Source organism: Peromyscus maniculatus, chromosome 12 (genome assembly GCF_049852395.1).
Source record: "Peromyscus maniculatus bairdii isolate BWxNUB_F1_BW_parent chromosome 12, HU_Pman_BW_mat_3.1, whole genome shotgun sequence".
NCBI lineage: Eukaryota > Metazoa > Chordata > Mammalia > Rodentia > Cricetidae > Peromyscus > Peromyscus maniculatus.
The window spans coordinates 87,500,565-87,519,750 of record NC_134863.1 but is presented as its reverse complement, the minus strand read 5'-3'; the positions used below and the strand labels follow the sequence as shown (position 1 = coordinate 87,519,750).

The 19,186-nt window shown below is 44.1% G+C and overlaps 1 protein-coding gene across 1 annotated transcript in view; it reads right to left on the bottom strand.

The window, feature by feature from the left end:
• The window catches only part of LOC102926299 (interferon-induced GTP-binding protein Mx2-like), a 38,371-nt gene that overhangs the window by 1,850 nt on the left and 17,335 nt on the right, over positions 1–19,186 (bottom strand). The window contains exons 8-13 of the mRNA XM_076549309.1: positions 10,140–10,218; positions 9,031–9,153; positions 8,479–8,620; positions 4,434–4,592; positions 3,152–3,228; positions 805–1,056 (exon numbers count right to left, since the gene is read on the bottom strand). Of these exons, the coding sequence (XP_076405424.1) occupies positions 805–1,056; positions 3,152–3,228; positions 4,434–4,592; positions 8,479–8,620; positions 9,031–9,153; positions 10,140–10,218 (832 nt within the window). The remainder of the gene's footprint in view (positions 1–804; positions 1,057–3,151; positions 3,229–4,433; positions 4,593–8,478; positions 8,621–9,030; positions 9,154–10,139; positions 10,219–19,186) is intronic.

Below are 19,186 nucleotides of genomic sequence, written 5' to 3'. Positions count from 1 at the left end.
ATCGACAGAATAAATCTTGTTGTTGCATTCTGGACATCCAAGGTCTTCAGTGGTCTCTTTGGGGTCACAATCTGGGCATAACAGTCTGCAGACAAAATAGCCCTGATTCATGCTATGATATGTAGGGACATTGAGGACATTATGCTCTGAGAAACAAGTCAGGCAGGAAGAGTAAAAACTCTACCAACCCACTTAGTGAGGTTCCCCAGAGTCATTAAAGTCCCAGAGACAGAGAGCAAACTTAATATCTACAGATGAATAGCCATAAAACCCAGGAGTCCTGTGCTAGGCCACATGACAAAGCTGGTCTTCTAGCAGCCAGTGACAGAACTCTGTACATTAGAAGGTCACCACGACGTTCCCTGTATGGTTGCTTCCAGGTCCCTGTGGCTTTGGCTGAGTAGGACCTGCTGTACCTGGATTACATGATGTGTGCCCCACCAAACAGATGTCAGGACCTGGCTTCCACTTGATGAGTGCATGGCATCCCAATACTGTGATAAGGGCCCCACACTCCATTACAGCTGCTTGGGATGCCAAAAATATATCTTATAGAAAAGAAAACCGATGCTCTGGGAGTCTAAATTACACAGTCAGGATCACAAGGACCATAAAAATCAGATGTATGTGGTTCTAGGTTCTGTTCATCTGAATGAATTATAATCCCTTCTTAGAGGATCACCCAGAACTGCAGGACTGAGCTGTCCTGAATCCTCCTTGCAGATTCATATTCTACACAGAGAGACACAGAAACAAATGAAACAAATAGCCTGATACCCAGTTCCAAGGTATTCACACATTTACCTGGCGGTAGGCATCCAGATGCTGAAAGATCTCAGCCATGGATGAGTTCTGTGAAACTTGAGACTGAGAGGAAGTAAAGGCACTCAACTTTGTCTCATTCTCCTCCTCTTCAGCTTCCTTCTCTCTGACCTTCTGCAAGGCTCCATTGTAAACTTGGTCCTGGCAGTAGATAATCTGCTCCATCTGAAAGTGAAGTCGGATCATCTTCTCTGCTTCCTTTTCTTGTTCTAATCTGATGTCTTGAAGTTTGGACTGCAAGGAAAGAGAAATGTAAGCCACCAGTCATCAAGAAATGCTTGCCATGGAGTAAGAACACAGGACACTCAACAGGTCGACAAGCATCTGGTCAACCAGCAGAAACAAATGTAGTCATTACTCGGGAGTATTCCCTGTACCCTCTTGCTCAGTTCATCTATATTATGCCCAGAACTGAGGGTGGAAACCAGAGGAAGCATAAGCCAGGTGTGAGTCACTTCTTATTCCAAGGTCAACCTTTAGTGTCAATTTGAGTGGATTTATTTTTAAAGATTTCTTTATTTATTTTATGTATGTGTGTGTATGTCCCATGCATTTGTGTGTACCATATTCATGCAAGTGCCTACAGAGGCCAGAAGAAAGTACTGGATCCCCTGGAACTGGGGTTACAAATGATTGGAGCCACATGATGTAAGTGTTGGGAATTGAACTGATGTCCTCTTAGAACTGTAAGCTTTCTTAACCACTGAGTCTTCTCTCAGGCTCCTTGTCTAGGTTTAGAATCCCTCAGGAGACTTGTCTGTGAGCATGTCTGTAAGGGTATTTCCAGAGATGTTTATGTGAAGGGGCAGACCTAGCCTAATGCGGACAATGCTATTCTATATAGTTTGGGCTTCTGAACACTGCACTCATCTGTTTTAGAACAGAACGTGACTAGCTGCCTCATGTTCCTTCTGCCCTGCCTTCCCAGTCACAATGGACTGTATCCCCTCAAACCAGGAGTCCAAATAATACTTATTAGGTTGTTCTTACAAGATATTTGGGTCACAATAAGAGGAGAAGTAAGGAAAAACCTAGGCGAGGGACCTGTGTGAATTCTCAGCCCTGACCCAGCCACTCTCCTTGCTCTTTTAGACACTTTAACTTCTACAATAAGGAGATGGCTTCCACCAGAGAGTGTGCAAAGATAAGAAGGGCTCAGTCTAGGTCAGTCACCTCCTATGGGTCTCGTGTCCTGGGATTTCAGGTCAGCCATGGAGGACAGCCATTGCCTAGAGAGGATCCTGACCTGACCATTGCAGGGATAATATATGCAAAGCTTGGTGCTGGGTGTGTCTGCAGCTGCACCTCCCATTTACCATACCTTCCAGGGCGGCCTCACTTCTTCCACTTTGGGATCACAGGCCCATGAGACATCCCAGCTGTGGCCCAGGCTGGAGAATGGCAGAGCCAGTGGCCACCTGCACAGACCCTGTCTGCCTGCACAGGGGCTGAGTTTCTTGGCCATGCCAGTCCCTTTGGAAGTAGAGGCATTTCCTCTTTTCTGCTGTGTTCCTCTAAACAGACTTTCACACTCGGCATCCTAACTGTTAGAACCCGGCCCAGACTGCTACCCTGGCCCTGAGACTCCAGCAGTCCTTCCCTTTCCTCAGCCTCACAGTGTCAGCTATCCTACTAAGCAAACAGGATCCCAGATACCTGGATTCAGTTCTTGTCTTGGGAAATAAGTTTTCTAAGGCACATCACACACATCAAAAACATCAAAAGGCTCCTGATGGGTATCATCTGGTGAATACCAGTGGCCACATTTCCCCTCCCTTTCCCTTCTACCTGTTGGGATATCAGAGAGCCTGACTGTGGGGTTGTAAAACCTTCCCCCTTCCTCAGAGACTTACAAGAAGGGAGCTTGAGCCTGTTCTGTGGGCCTGATTCCTCTTCAGACCCCTGCCAGATTGTCTCTGGTCCTGGGGCCTGACTTTCTTCAGAGTCATTGGTAGACTGTTTGTCTGTCTGTCCATGGCACTAACAACCCTTCTAATAAATATCTTACTTCCCACAATCCATCTCAATGTCACCCCTGAGCCCCACATCTGACAACTTTCACTCAATGTCAGGAGTGTCGTCCTATACATGGCCCTGTGAGCCTCCCTGACAGAGTACTGTGGATTTCAGCATTCATCACTGTTCCTCCCCTCTTCTCCCTGCTCCTACTTCAGCCAGATAGCACCAGTGCCCTCATCAACAAGATTCAAGCAGGAGCCTAAGCCTCTTCCAAACAAGCACAGAAAAGGAGAAGTAGTCTCAACCCAAAACATCTGTTCTCTACCATTATATTCATTATGCTTTAAAAATAATACACACTTGGTTTTACCTTGGTAGTTCTGTGGAGGTTAAAAAACTCAGCAAAATTTTTTTCAGAAACACTGGAAAAGGCAACTCGTACCATTTCTGATTGAAGAGAGAAAAAAAAATCAGTTTCACACAGTAAGTGGTTAAGATGTGTTCACTCTGTGTAGATGCCAACCTGGGTAGCGGTGAGGGAGGTGGGTGCTGTCCTCCTCCCTCCCTTCTTTTCTTCCTCTCTCCCCAATGAAGAGGGAGGTACACCCAGGCTTCTAGAGAACTCTCTTTAATATAAATATAGCTGTAGGCTAAGGGTGGTCATCACTTTACATGAAGGACTCTGAGTGTGCTCCTTACAGGTTCCAGCTAAGGGCCTAGGAGTTTAGGTGACTCTACTGTCTGACAGCAAATCCCTGTGCCCAGGGGGTCAGAATGGACTGACTTCCTGAACACCACAGTGGCATCTAGAGCACAGAAACCCTGTCACCTACCTAGACCCAGCCCCAGAGGACAGCTCTGGGGTCAGCATTGCCTTTGTCCCCTGTCTCAGAAATAAAATGGCTGAGAGCAGCAGAAGCATTTCTTGGTAACCCTGTGCAGCACTCACCTGTGACCCTGTGCAGCACTCACCTGTGACCCTGTACAGCACTCACCTGTGACCCTGTGCAGCACTCACCTGTGACCCTGTACAGCACTCACTCACCTGTGACCCTGTACAGCACTCACCTGTGACCCTGTACAGCACTCACCTGTGACCCTGTACAGCACTCACCTGTGACCCTGTGCAGCACTCACTCACCTGTGACCCTGTACAGCACTCACCTGTGACACTGTGCAGCACTCACCTGTGACCCTGTACAGCACTCACTCACCTGTGACCCTGTACAGCACTCACCTGTGACCCTGTACAGCACTCACTCACCTGTGACCCTGTGCAGCACTCACCTGTGACCCTGTGCAGCACTCACCTGTGACCCTGTACAGCACTCACCTGTGACCCTGTACAGCACTCACCTGTGACCCTGTGCAGCACTCACTCACCTGTGACCCTGTGCAGCACTCACCTGTGACCCTGTACAGCACTCACCTGTGACCCTGTACAGCACTCACCTGTGACCCTGTACAGCACTCACCTGTGACCCTGTGACCCTGTACAGCACTCACCTGTGACCCTGTACAGCACTTACTCACCTGTGACCCTGTGCAGCACTCACTCACCTGTGACCCTGTACAGCACTCACCTGTGACCCTGTGCAGCACTCACCTGTGACCCTGTACAGCACTCACCTGTGACCCTGTACAGCACTCACCTGTGACCCTGTGCAGCAAGTCTACAGCTGGCTTTTCCAGGACTTTGATTTGACTTCTTATGATGTTCTCACATTTTTTGTAGTTCACAAACCCTGGCATGTCTCGTCCTCGATATTGTTTTTCAAATTTCTGGACTTCTTTAGAGAAAACATCATAACCTACAATAGGAGGTGACCATTAGTTGTTTTTATAAAAAACCATCTTGTAGATTGTTCTAAATGAACCCATTCTGCTCTTATTGAATTTACTGAGATAAAGTGAAGCTAATAAATATCTGCAAATTAGAAAATATTTGGGTTACAGAGAAGAATGTAATCTCAAGGCCGCTTTCCTCAGTTGAGGCAAAAAGCAAGCTCAGACCAGAGACCACAACAGAATCCAACAGGTGGAAACATGGCCTCAAAAAGACCTTGAGTGTGTGGGTTTTTGAATCCAGCTGGATTTGACCAAAGAGGAAGAGACAGAGCACATGACTCACAGGCCCTGTGGCCTCTAGATGGCATCAGGAGCTGAGTGGGAGGAGGGTGTCCCTCAGCAGGAAAGGACAGGGCTAGTGAGCACCTGGATGGCCCCAGTGTGACCTGACCTCCCTGTTCATGACACAAAACACTTAGTCCCTCTCCCCACTACTGGAAATGGGCAGCAGACTCAGATGGCCCCAGCTTCCCCTGTTATGAACTGGTTGTTTTTATATTTTTTTATTGTACCATTTTATGTGTATGGTTTGGCTTGCATGTATGTCTGTGCACAATGTGCATACTATGCCTCCAGAGGTCACAGAGAGCCTCAGATCCCCTGGGTTTGGAGTTACAGATGGTTATGAGTCCCCATGTAGGTGCTGGGGATCAAACCTAGATCCTCTGGGAGAACAGCCAGTGCTCTTAGCCACTGATCCATCACTCCAGCTCATCAGAATATTTTTACCTAAAAGAAAACAAGCTGATTAAATGTGGTAATATTTTATTTGTGCTGAAATGTGGTGATATGTTATTTGTGTTTTAATAAATAATGTTTTCCTCGAGATCAGAGAAAATAGCAAGCCATTTTAAGTAAACAAAGAAGTCAGGCAGTAGTAGCACACACCCTTAATCCTATCCCTTAGCAGGCAAGATCTCTGTGTGTTCAAGGCCACGCCAGGGAACAGAGTCATTCGTGATGACACAGGCCTTTAATCTCAATACCAGCCATAGACACCTGGAGGTCTGTACAAACCTACATTAAGTGACAGAACTGTATAGGAAGAGGAAGTGAGGTACCTGGACTACGACAGCCAATGAAATAGCAGAATATCAAGGCAATAAAGGTGCAGATAAGACTGGAAGTAACTCACATTTGGAAGCTGCAGAGTTGGTGAGGTAAGGTTAGCTGTGGCTTTCCCTATCTTCTTTCTCTAAGGCTTTCACCACTATATTTGGCACTGTTTTTTATTTAATAAGGCCATTTAGAAATTCATCTACAATTAGACAAGACTATAAATATATTCTGAGTTGTGAGCCAAGTTCCACAGTTTAACCCTTGATTCAGTGAAGTTTCTGTCACCTCCAGGATCTGCTGCTCTCACCAGCAGTCAGTGCCTCCCTTTCTGCCCTCTCTCCAACCCTGCAGCCCCTGCTCTGCTCTGTCCACACCATGTATGTACTCTGGGTGTTTCTGAAATGGAATCACATACTACAGGCCACTGTGACTGACCTGCTGGCTTTCACTCAGTATCCTGTCATCAAGGCTCACCAGCCTTGTACCTTGTATCTACATTTCTTCTGTGCCTTTCTTGGGTTAAAATACTGCATTGAGAGATGCTAAGAGCTGAATTGCTTCCCTGATAATGCTTGTGCTGTGGTCCTAACCACCCAGAACCTCAGGAGGGGACTATTTGCAGATGAGGTTTTTAAAAGATTACTAAGTAGAAAGGAGTCTCTTAGGGTGGTCTCTAATCCACTGTATCTTGTGTCCTTACAGGGGCTGACAAGGACACATAAATATCCAGAGTAGAGGACTTGTGAAGACATGGGGAGGTGATGCCAGGTTCAGGGTAAGAGGACTTGCACGTTTGACTGTTTTATTATTGTAGAAGAAAAGGAGTGGAAGTGGGCATCCTGTATTTGCCTCTCTGAGGGCTCACTGCTGTAACCCACAGCAGCTGTACCATTTCATGTTCCCTAGCAGTGACCATGGGTTCCTTCCTCCTGCCTCTTCTCCAGCACCTGCCAGTGTCTGCCTTTCTGATTCTAACTTCCCTAGGGTCTGGGACAGGAATTATCCCTGTGTTTTCATTTGCATTTCTGATGCCCACAGGCCATGCAGACTTTGAGTGTTTTGTTGGTCTTTTTTTTTTTCAGAGCTGAGAACCGAACCCAGCCAGGGCCTTGTGCTTGCTATGCAAGCGCTCCACCACTGAGCTAAGTCCCCAACCCCTGTTAGTCATTTGTATATCTTCTTTTTAGAAAAACATCTTTATAGTGTTTTCACCGTTTTCTAATTAGATCCAGTTGTTGTACCTTGGATTTGTAAAGCTGCGTCTTATTCTGGTCTCTTGGCCCCCTCTATCAGATATAATGGCAGGCACTTCTAAGTTTTGAAACAGGACATTGACTCTACCCTGGAGTGAGGACACACTGCAGGGCTTATAGTGTCAGCTTCAGCAGTCTGGACTTAGTAGTGGTGAGTAAGGCAGAAGTGGTGGGCACTGTGGGGACATGGGGAGTCACAGCCTTAAGTAAGTGTCTCATAAGGCTCTCTACAAAGGCACATTGCTACCCAACTTGACCACCTGACATACGCTCCATTAGTGGCTAACGGATTCTTCATGTAGCCTGCAGGAGATAGAACACTCCACTTTGTACATCTGTCACTCACAGCCAAGGGAAGCTGTTTGTCAAAACCTCTGGTTGGTTCAAACCAATTCTATGTTTTCATCAAGGCCCTTTAGGGAAGGCAAAGTCTCTTGAAATTCCCCTCCACCATGGCAGCTTTCTCAGCACAGATGTGATCAAAGAACAGATTTAGAGTACTTTCTCCCTGCTTCAGATTTTGAAGCTATGAAGATGAGGTGGGGTGCTGCCTGCACTTGTATAATCTTCTCATTGCCATAAAGAAACACAGTAAGATGACCCAGGATTAAGTCCCTGGACAGGCAGCAGTTTCATCTAAGATTAAAACTTTCCATTTTGAGGGATGCTCCTGAAGGCACAGGAAGTTAGAAAGGAGGTGAAAACAACTACATCCTCCTGGGAAGCTCCTTAAACTCAGGAAGTCAACAACTCAGCGACTTCAGAAAGTCCCTGAAACTGACTAGATTCACCAAGCCTTCTCCTCAAGTGTCTATAAACAATAGGGACTTCTGAGACTCACTCTCAGAGAGGCTGAGCTGCCTGGAAGAAGCAGAGACTAGTTAAGCTGCCTGGCAGAGGCTCAGACCAATTGAACAACCCTGAACTTCCTCGCTAACCTGTTAGGCTGCCTATAGTCTGTGCCCTGTGCTCCAGATTTCATGAACCATCACCCATGCTGGAGTGGGCTCTGAGATTACAGCTGTCTTTGAGTCATTTCTATGCCTGTAAGTAACTCCTCACCCGTATTCCTGAAAATCAACCCAAGAAAACTCATTAGTTCACCAACTTGATCTTGGCTAGCACCTGTACTTTGATTTGTTGACAGTTCCCTATCTGGTGTCTTACTGAATTTTGTAAGTTGTTGACAGTTCCCTATCTGGTGTCTTACTGAATTTTGTAAGTTGAACTTCATTCCTAGTGTAATGGCACTGAAAGGTTGGCATTTAAGAAGTTAGTAGGACATGAGAGTTCCATCCTCACAGAGGGTATGTGTGTCCTCATAACAGATGCCAGAGAAAACTGTCTCTCATCCTCCACACATGAGGATCAGGATAGATATCATCTTGGGAGCAGAGATGGAGACCTCACTAGTCACATCTGGTGCCTTGACCTAGGACCTCCTAAGGAACCAGAACTGTGAGTGATGGTCTATTGTCTATAACAATGGAGTGTAAGATTGTTAAGGATGGCAACCCAGATTGAACAAGATACTCACTGTTTTGGGAAATATTTTCTATCTCCTTACTCCACAATAAGAACTCATCTAGGATCCTGGTGAACAGGCAACATTCTCCCTCCTCCACATTTTCCTCCCCTTGTACTATGGCAGTGATGTCCTGGTTAAAAGTGTTGATTTTCTGCCAAGAAGAAAAACATCAGTATCAGCAGAGATCTTTCAAGCATGGGGTCAATGTAGTAAAAGGACATGTTTGCCATGAAGGTGGGTAAGCCACCTCCTTCTCACGGGCCCAGCAGAACAGTATTAATGGAGAGACTATGGGATCAGGAAATACCTCCCTTCTTCCTCTTCCTTTGGGATCCTTAGGGAGAACTCTTCTGTCAGTATGGATGAAATGAAAATGCCCCCTACAAGCTCCACCCTGCACTCAACCATACTCCTTATCCTGACTCCCTTCTTAACACTAAATGGACAGGAAGCATCTCTAGCAAGCAGCCTTGGAGTCATGATATCTGAAGAACACCAGAAAGAGATTCCTGTGTAGACAGTGATGCAGTTATCATGCCCAGAACTATGGACAATGCTCACTTCAATCAGGAAGAAAGTTTTCTCATTGTCATCCTCTGGTATGTCTGCACCATACTTCTGCAGCTCCTCACTTGCAGTCTGGTGACACTTCTTTATTTGATTTTCTAACAAAGGCAGAGATTTCTGAAATGGAAAGAGGTAAATGGGACATAGAAATATAGACTGGAAATGCAAATGAGGCCTCAAGCCTGTTCTACAGAGTCACCATGACACGTGGGAAGCATTCTGAAGTCCTGATATTATTTCCCTGGTGCAGAGCAGCACTTGAGAAGCATCCCTTTATAAACAGGTTTGCCCATGCCTGCATCTGGTATGTAACCCTGTCCATTGATCATGGTTGCCTCCTAAAAGAGCCACCCAGAGGAATCTCCTTCTTTAAACTTTGACACGAACTCTCTTCAGGGAAATGCTACAAAGTGCCTTCTAATAGCTTCTGAAACAGGGGAAGTTATAACAATACAAGACTCCTATAACAGCACAAGACACCTAAACTTCTGTGTTTCTTTCACCAGGTCAAAAGCTGCTGAGGATTCTTGTTTCCAAGGAAGATGCTGTCCCCAGGCATCTCAAGGCACAGAGCTCAGCAAGAACAGGCCTGCTTTTGTCTGCATCTAGGAGGCTCAGAGGGAGTCACTCAAGATCATGGTGTCCTCAGATGCCTGGATCTCCACCTGGATCCTGGGGACTGAAAGAAGACCTTGAACACAAGAGGAGCCCAGGGGAAGATGACTGCTGAGTTTCTTTCCACAGCCAGTCCTCATGCAGATCTAGACACTAAATCCACATGTGCTGAGTATTCTCAACACTCCAGGTAGAGAACTAAGGTGGTTTGAGATGCAGACTCCACCAAGTCAGAGAAAAGTGAACATGGCTTCTATCTGAAGAACCCGTTTGAACTCAAGCTCTTGAGATCAGCTCCAGAATGCGGCTTCACAGCCATGCCTCACAACCTAAGGGTGACAGCAGCAAGAACCAGCAAAATCCTTCTGATGCTGAAGTTACAATTTCCCAAACAACATGTCTGTGCAAAGAGATCTTGACCAGTTTATGTGCCCAGGATCATCCCAGTCCCAGCTCAGGTTTATGCAGACACAGCCACCCAGGCTTACACAGATGTGTGAGATGAGCTCCGTGGTCAGTCTCTCTGCCAGAAGGGGCACTGTGGCCTTCCCATCCTCCAGAAGAACGCTGAGGGAACAAGAGAGAGGATCACATTAGACTTGGCCAAAACACAAGTCTGCAGCCTGCTGTGGCGAGGCCAGGAACAGTCTGGGTACTTTCAATGAATGGATACCTTGAGACTGGTACTCATGGAGTACTCAGAGATGGTTTTGTACAATGATACAGTGGAGCCAGCTAGGCATGAAGCTACTGTAGCATTCAGACCCACCTCCTGGAATCCTGGCCAATAAGCAGATAATGCCCTGGCCTGCCCAGTATCTTGATGCCATCCTATATTTCTTTAAGAAAGGACTCCTCCCCCTTCACACTCTCTCTCTGCCCCCTCACCATGAGGTAGCACATTCCTTCTTTCTTCTCTCCCCCTCTCATTTCCCCCATCTCTCTATCTCTCTTCTCCTCTCCCCTCTCTCTTTCCCCCACCAAGTAGAAGTCTCCACTGAGTACTGTCTGCATGGCATCTCTGTCTCTTACCCGCCGTGGGGTACCCTGTCTCAATCCTGCCAATGTCTCTCTCTTGTAGTATCATAACATTGGTGCCATCACTCGGCAGACCCTACCAGCACTTTCTTCTGTCTTCTGGCAGTCTGAAACATCGTTCAGAACCTGAGAACCTTCAACATTCACTCCATATTTGGTAAGCCCCCTCCCTTCTGGCCATTTTCCAAGGGTGAGGATTTGTTTCCTTCAATCTCTGGGATGCCCAAGATTTTAAAGCCACTAGATCTCATATTTCTCTACCTCACTTGTACAAAATGTGCCTATCACCATATCTCTAATGGCTGACAGTTAGTCTTGGCCTCACACCCCCTATACATCAGTTTCTGCCACCTCCCTTCTCACCCTCTCCTTCACTCTTTCACTCAAAATGTCTTGTCCTGTTCTGTCTGTGTTCCTTCCCTCCCAGCTCCTGGCTGCTGCTGCCACCCATGGCATTGGGGTGAGCTGCACAGAGCATAGCGCCCCCCAGCCTTCTCTGTTGCCACCAGTCAGGATGCCTCTCTTATCTTCTGCTTCTTTCTTGCTTTCTCCTATCCTGCTGCCTCTCAGTCTATACCTACAGTCCTATAGCTCATTCTTTATACTGTAAATTCTTATTTCTGGATTTTTAAGTTGGTCAGCTAACAGTTTCCTGGAGTTTTGTCCCTCATTCTGTTACAAAAGTTTATTTCTTATGTACAGATGGAAATGTGTGGTTGATGTGGCCACATGGATGTGTTTCTGACTGTCTTTTAAATGCTTAAATTTATTTGTTCCATATATGTTCTGTATTTCTTGTAATAAAAAATGAAACATGTGACCATGAGGTCAGATGCCAGAGGGCAATCACATGGTCAGGGCACCATCGTGACTAAGGTCACAGACAGACAGGTCATATGGCCCCACTACCACCTTTAGTAAGGGCAGTGAGAAGCCACATCCCGTCTGTGGCTCAAGCATGGGCAGGGTGCCTGTTGCTTCAGCCTCTACCCATCCCTCCTGCCCAATAAAGTTCTTACCAACCAGGGAAGGGGCCCTAGGCAGCTGCGGGAAGATGGCAGTACCAGGCTTGCAGTTCCCTGTGGACAGGGCAGCATGCTCCTGTGGCCATAGAAACTTGTTTTATGACTGTTTGGGTCACAAGGATCTGCTCCCATGCTGGTGGGCAGAGCTTGCTCAGAATTTGTCTCTGAGCTATGATTACTAGATTTGGGTTAGCACAAGTTCAAATGTCTTTTTGATATAAATAATGTTAAAATTGTTTTATGCTGTTATTCATTGAAAATCTGGTTCTAGGGTTGGATTATGGCTCCTCCTTAGCTAGACCCAGGTGGACTTTAACAGTTTTGCCAGGTGATAGCCTCCAGAAGCCACAGTAAAATGGAACAGGCTGAGATCTAGAATGCAGGCTATGTATCTGCTGCCAAGGATGGGATCAAAGATGTGATCCAAGAGGATTATGAACAAAATCCCAGATAACAAACTTTAGATCGTTTATATTGTTGTAGCTAGATTATGGTTATGCCATTTCTTCCCTCTTAAAATAAAAGAGGGTACTTTATTTTTGATATTACAAAAAGACAATTGAGAGATTTTAAACCTTTTCTTAAAAAGTTTTAAGACATTGAAATTTATAAGGCTATGACCAACTTGTCAGCTCATTTTATATATAAAAGTCAAGCCTCACTTTTTCTAAAGCTATTAGGTATCTCTTGATAAAAATGTTCTAAGATATTAAAGTCCATACAAACTTTGAGGGTCTCACAAAATGATCCAGGATATAAATACCAGTTATAAAGACATAAATTGATGATTTAAATACTTCAGATTACTTTCCCCTTCTATAATATTGTTATATTAAGATTTCAAAAGTTCAGGGTCTAACATTAACAGAATTCTGATACTATTTGGATTACAAGCTCAAAGTTTTAGATATTCTTTTGTTGTCTTCTAAATATTAACTTAACCTTCTTATCAAGCCAAAGACACCTCCATCCAATCTCTACCTGGCTCTCTCTAAACAAAAAATGGACATACTTTTAATATACATCTGTAATTTTGCTGAGACTCAAAAATATGAGTCTACTCTTTCTGTTTTACAGCTACTCATTACCTGCTTTTCTATATATGGATTTCAATACTGATTGGTAATACTAATATATCTAAACTTTTATGTCCTTTTGTAAAATAATAATTCATATAAGCCTCAGAGGATCAAAAGAAGTCATTGGATCTACTTCACAGAGGTCAAAAGGACTCCAGATAAGTACAGCCATACAGCTTGAGTTTTCAAGCTTCCTTTCCCAATTACTAAGGCTGTGACTAAAAGTTCCAAATAAGTTCATAAATTCTAACTTCTGTTCCTAGTTTAAACTTGTTCCAGCAGGTTTCCATTTGGCTGATTGACACATCCAGGCATCAGCTGCTAACTTCAAACTGTGAGCCAGGGACCAGCCTATGTGATTTTTTTCCCTGTCTCTACAGCTAGGTCACATGACCACATGCTTCTGATAAATACCCCATTTCCTAAATTCCTTCCTTACTTTTGACTAGCCTCTCAGCCTCCCTGTGCTCTGACCACCTGTGTCCTATTTCAGCTTGAAGCAGCTATAGAAGAGAGAGTACATTGTCCCTGCTCCCAAAACAGGATAAAAGACTAGGTTGAAGGGAAACCCTCTGGCATAGGGGACAAAATGGCTACCTAATGCTCATTAATAGACTAAGAAACTGGACCCTGAGATGTTAGTTGATAGAATTTTTTAACTAAGATGGTTCTACAATAAGACACTTGACCTTCTTTATACAGGACCAAAGAAGTATTATATGGCTTTAAACAATTATTATTTCTATATAAATCATAAATCATTCAGGATTATAATCTGGCTGTACTCAAAGATCAGATCAAAAGTACAGGGCCTTGAAAATGGCAGTAGATACAGATATCACTTCCCTAGAAAAATCCATTACACATTTAGAGGAATCGCTCTCCTCTCTAGCTAAAATAGTTCTTCAGCATAGAAGGGACCTTGAGCTAAAATTTGCTCAGTTTATCCCCCTGGTTATCATTACTTTAACAGGGGACCTATGAAAGATCTCAAGAGAGCAATGTTTTTGTGTGAACTGCTTAGGGGTCATTAGAAACTCCATGGCCTTGCTGAAAAAGCAGATCCATATATGCTCTCAAAATTAAGCCTAAATAACGTTTGATTTTGTTCCCCTGACCTCCCTTGCCACTCTTCTTTGCCTCCACAGGAGACAGTAAGTCCTAGTCTTATAAAAGATGCTAACATATTGAATACTGTTAGGGAACACAAGTTGATAGTCATTCATACCTAATAGACAGTCCTTAAATGTTCAGAGATCTGCAGAATATGACATTTAAAATGTTAATTAAAAAAAGCCTATTATATCAGACAGAGACTCCCAGATCCTAGCAGTGACCCAAGGTCTCCAAAGAAGATTATGAGGCACCATGATGTCTCCACCTGGATTATGGCAATGCTGACCTCTGGGTGAGATGCCCCAATTTGACATGTGCTGCCAGGAGCTGGCCCAGTCTGTGGACAAGCAGCAGGACATTGGAGAACTGATTGCCTCCCTTTTGCCTACACAAAGTAAGGCCAGTCTTCCCTATGTCCCTCTTCCATGGCAAAACAAAACAAAACAAAACAAAACAAAACAAAACAAAACAAAAAAACACAACTCACTTTATGGGCCTGGTGGCTAAAGATTGATGCTGCTCTGATACTTCTGCCTCCAACAATGTGGAGACCTGGGTATGGCTAATTGGGTATGGATCGACACCTGTCATTTTCAATAGATTCAGAAGTTGCTTGGTCTGCACTTAGGTATAATTTATTTTTCTCAGATCTCTGATCCAATTTGATGACCAGGCTTTGCTTCAGCTGCCTTCCCAGTTCTCTATGTAAAATTCAAAGGCCTCATTCTCTTAGAGCTAATACTGCTCTTAGTATCTCCTGGAAAATTAGATAAAAAGAAACAGATTTAAGATTTGTTTATCTAAAGATAGGAAAGCTGTCTCATTTCTGTTCACTTATATATACTTTTCAGATCTGATGGTGTTTGCCAGTTTCACAGCTCTCTCCTCCAACTCCAAGGTTTCTGTGTATTTTATTGGTCCCAGCTTTTAGAAACAGGTTGGCATTAGAGAGGGTATGGAAGCCTCCCTCCTCCTCCTTCACTCACTCAACCACTTTCATTCAGTAAGTTTCCCCTGGTTATAGATGTAAAAATGTGTTTCATTGGGCTGAAACCAGGCCCTGGAAAAATGTTCACACCTTTGAACCCAGAGCTATAGCTTTGCTATAACACCAAGATATAAACCTGTTTCAGTGGTTTACAAGCACTCACAGGTTCCTACACAGATCTACTCCTCTGTCAGATTCATGCCAAGGCCAGACCCTCAAAGGCTGTCCAAATACACCAACAGCCACTGCACCAACTGAAGACACCAACCAAGTGAATATTGGTAGATTGGCTACACCCACATGCCCACTTATAAAAACCCTGTTATCTCCTAATTCATTGACACTTTTACAGGATGGATGGGGGAGTTTCCCACCTCCAGAGAAACAGCAGATATGATGGCTCTTGTACTCCTGATTTGGCATGCCATTTCCCCAGGCTCCTGGAACATCACTGCTGGTACCACCACTCCAGACTCCAGGGCATGTCTGCTCGTTCATCTGGCTCATCCACCCTTGCCTCTTCCGTACAACCAGGGTACTTCTCTGACCCATTCTTTCTGGCAGTTATCACTCTTCCCATGGCTAGCCCTGCTCATGAGGCTAATGACAATAATCTATTTCTTTCCTAGCAACCTGCCTCCTCAGCTCCCTCAAGGGTCTCCAGGATGACAGCTAACTGAATGCTTCTTCACTTACACCTCCCACTGTGTATGACCCTGACTTCCAACTTCCCCCTTCCCACTTTGTTTCAAATCAGCAGGAAGCAGTCTCTAGAATTTGGTACCCTCATTCCCTCTCCCCAACTTGCTATTCACAATTCACCTTCTTATAATAATCGAAATGGAAGAAAGTTAGCATTCAAGGAATCCTGGCCAATAAGCAGATAATACTCTCTCCTGCCCAGCATCCAATGCCATCCCGTTTCCTTTAAGAAAGGACTCCTCTCCCTTTGCTCTCTCTCTCTGCCCACCCCACCACAAAGTAGCAAGTACCTCTCCCCTCACCTCTCTCCCATCTCTCCTTCTCCTCTTTCTTTCTCTCTCTCTTTCCCTCTCCCCTCTCCATTCCCTCCACCAAATAAAACTCTTCACTGAGTGCTGTCTTCATGGCATCTCTGTCTCTTACCCACTGTGGGGCACCCTGGCTCAAGCCTGCCAAGGTTTCTCTCTTGCCATATCATAACAGCTACACCATTCCCATGATACCAAAATCTGTGTTCAGACAATACACTGTTATGCCTTAGGATGCAAGTCATCAGGGAGTTAGAACTCTTCCTGCTGTGAGTGACAGCTTACTCTTATTGGGGCTCCAGTTTCTACATGGTCAGTTTATTTAAACAAACAAACTGTGGTAGAATAGAAACAATGGAAATTTTGTTTTGTTTTGTTTTAAGCCAGGGCCTCTCTACATAGCCCTGAATGTCCTGGAACTCACTATGTAGAATAGGCTGGCTTTCAGCTCATAGAGATCCACACAACTCTGCCTCCCAAGTACTTCGATTAAAAGCATGCAAACAATGGAAAATTTTAAAGACAGAAGGGCCTGGAAAGATGCATTCCAAGTTCTGAAAGATTATAACTGTTGACCCAGACTATTATATCCAGCAAAGCTATCTATTACAATTGATATAGAAATAAAAACTTCCATGATAAAATCAGATCTAGAGAATTTATGACTGCTAATTCAGCTTTACAGTGGACCCTGGAAGAAATACAGGGCTCTGAGGAGAAGGACAAACATAGCTAAGAAGTCACAGGGAATAAATAGGCAGCACTACAACAGTCTATCAGAAGAGGTCAAAGAATACCACAGAGTAAATGACAAAGCCAGGAGTGGTGGTGCAGGATCCCTGTAAGTTGGGGGCCAGCCTGGATTCTAGGACACAGTGGATTCTAGGACAGCCAGAACTACATGGTGAAACCCTGTCTCAAAATACAAAATCAAAAACAAGCAAAACAAAACAAAAAGCAATGACAGGAATTAGCATATATCTGTCAATAATAACTCTGAATATTAAGTCCCCAATAAAGAGAGACTAGCAGATTGGATCTGAAAATAGAATCCATCTTTTTGCTGCCTCCAGAAACCACAGCATATTATCAATGATAAATGTGACCTCAGGGTAAGGGTGCAAAAGCAAATGAATCTAGGACACAAGCAGGTTAGATATTCTAATCTCTAATAAAGTAGACTTCAACATAAAACTATCAAAAGAGATAAGGGGGGATACTTAATACTTACCAAGAGGACACTGCAATCTTACACATATAGACACTAATCACAGAGCCACCCATTTCATTTTGAAATGCTATTAAATGTGAAACCACAGGTTGACTAACACACCTATAGGGTGTGACTTCAATACCCAACTCACATCAGTAGATAGGCTATGTGGACACAATCTGAGCAGAGAAACATGGCTGTTAAATGATGTCAGAAGTCAGATGGAGTTAGGCCTAGTGATGCATGCCTTTAATCCCATGCAGAGGAAGGCAGGTCTCTGTGAGTTTGAGGACAGCTTTCTCTACATATTGAGTTCCAGAACAGCCAGAGACTAGTAGAGAGAACTTTCTTTCTCTCTCTCTCTCTTTTTAATTTTATTTTATTTTACAATACCATTCAGTTCTACATATCAGCCACGGGTTCCCCTATTCTCCCCCCTCCCACACCCTCCCCTTACCCCAGCCTACCCCCCATTCCCACCTCCTCCAGGGCAAATCCTCCCCTGAGGACTGCAATCAACCTGGTAGACTCAGTCCAGGCAGGTCCAGTCCCTTCCTCCCAGACTGAGCCAAGTGTCCCTGCATAAGCTCCAGGTTTCAAACAGCCAACTCATGCAATAAGCACAGGACTTGGTCCTACTGCCTAGTTGCCTCCCAAACTGATCAGGCCAATCAACTGTCTCACCTATTCAGAGGGCCTGATCCAGCTGGGGGCCCCTCAGCCTTTGGTTCATAGTTCATGTGTTTCCATTCATTTGGCTATTTTTTTTCAATAATTGAGTAGAACCGAAATTTATTATAAGCCACAGTCGTCCTAGGGACCTCCATACTATATATATAGCCTCTATGGTTCTATGGGCTGTGGTCTGATTGTTCTTTATTTTATATCTAGAATCCACTTATGAGTGAGTACATACCATAACTGTCTTTCTGGGTTTGGGTTACCTCACTCAGGATGATTTTTTCTAGTTCCATCCATTTGCCTGCAAATTTCATGCTTTCATTGTTTTTAGAGAGAACTTTTTTTCAAACAAACAGACAGAAAGGAAAAGAAAAAAGAAATCAAGTGGACCTAACAGACATCTATAGAACATTCTACCCACACACTAAAGAGTACACATATACACATTCTTCTTAGCAGACCGTGGAGCTTTCTCAAGAATGTATCACCCATTAGAACACAAATCAAGTGTCAACAGACACAGGACAACTTAAATACCATCCTGCATTCTGTCTGACCACAACAGAATTAGGCAACATATCAGTAGCAAAAAAAACTATAGACAGTACACAGACTTAAGGACACTAAAGAGCACACCACTGAATGGTGATTATCATTAGGAAGAAATATGGAAATTAAAAAGTTTCAAGAATGTTTTCGTTGGTGGCAGCACATGCCTTTAGTACCAGCACTTGGGAGGAGGAGGAGAGGTGGATCTCTGAGTTCAAGGCCAGCCTGATCTACAGAGTTTCAGAATAGCCTGTACTCCACACAGAAAACTTGTCTCAAAATATAAAAACAGAGAGGAGAGAGAGAGAAGAGAGAGAGAGAGAGAGAGAGAGAGAGAGAGAGAGAGAGAGAGAGAGAAGAGGAAAGAAAAAAAGAAAGAAAATCTAAGAATTGAATGGAAACGAAAACATAACATGTAAAAATCTACAGGGCACAGTGAAGGCAGTCCTAAGAAAAATGTTTGTAGCACAAGTGTATCAAATTTTTTGAGATATCACCAATTAACAACTTAATGATGCACTTGAAAGCCTTGGAAAATCAAGAGCAAACAACACCTCCAAACTATAGATTGGATGATACAATAAAAAATAGAATTGAAAAAAAATTACAAAGACTCAATAAAATGAGCAGTTGGGTCTTCAAAAAGATAAACAAGATTGACAAATCCTTGGCCAAATTACACAGAGAGAGTGAGATTGCAATAGATGCAAGTGGATTGAGTACAGACACTCAGAAGGACATACTTTAAAGACCTGTATTCCATGAAACTGAAAAGCCTAAAAGACATGGATGAAATCATAGATGCATACAGCATAACAAAATTAAATCAAGATGAA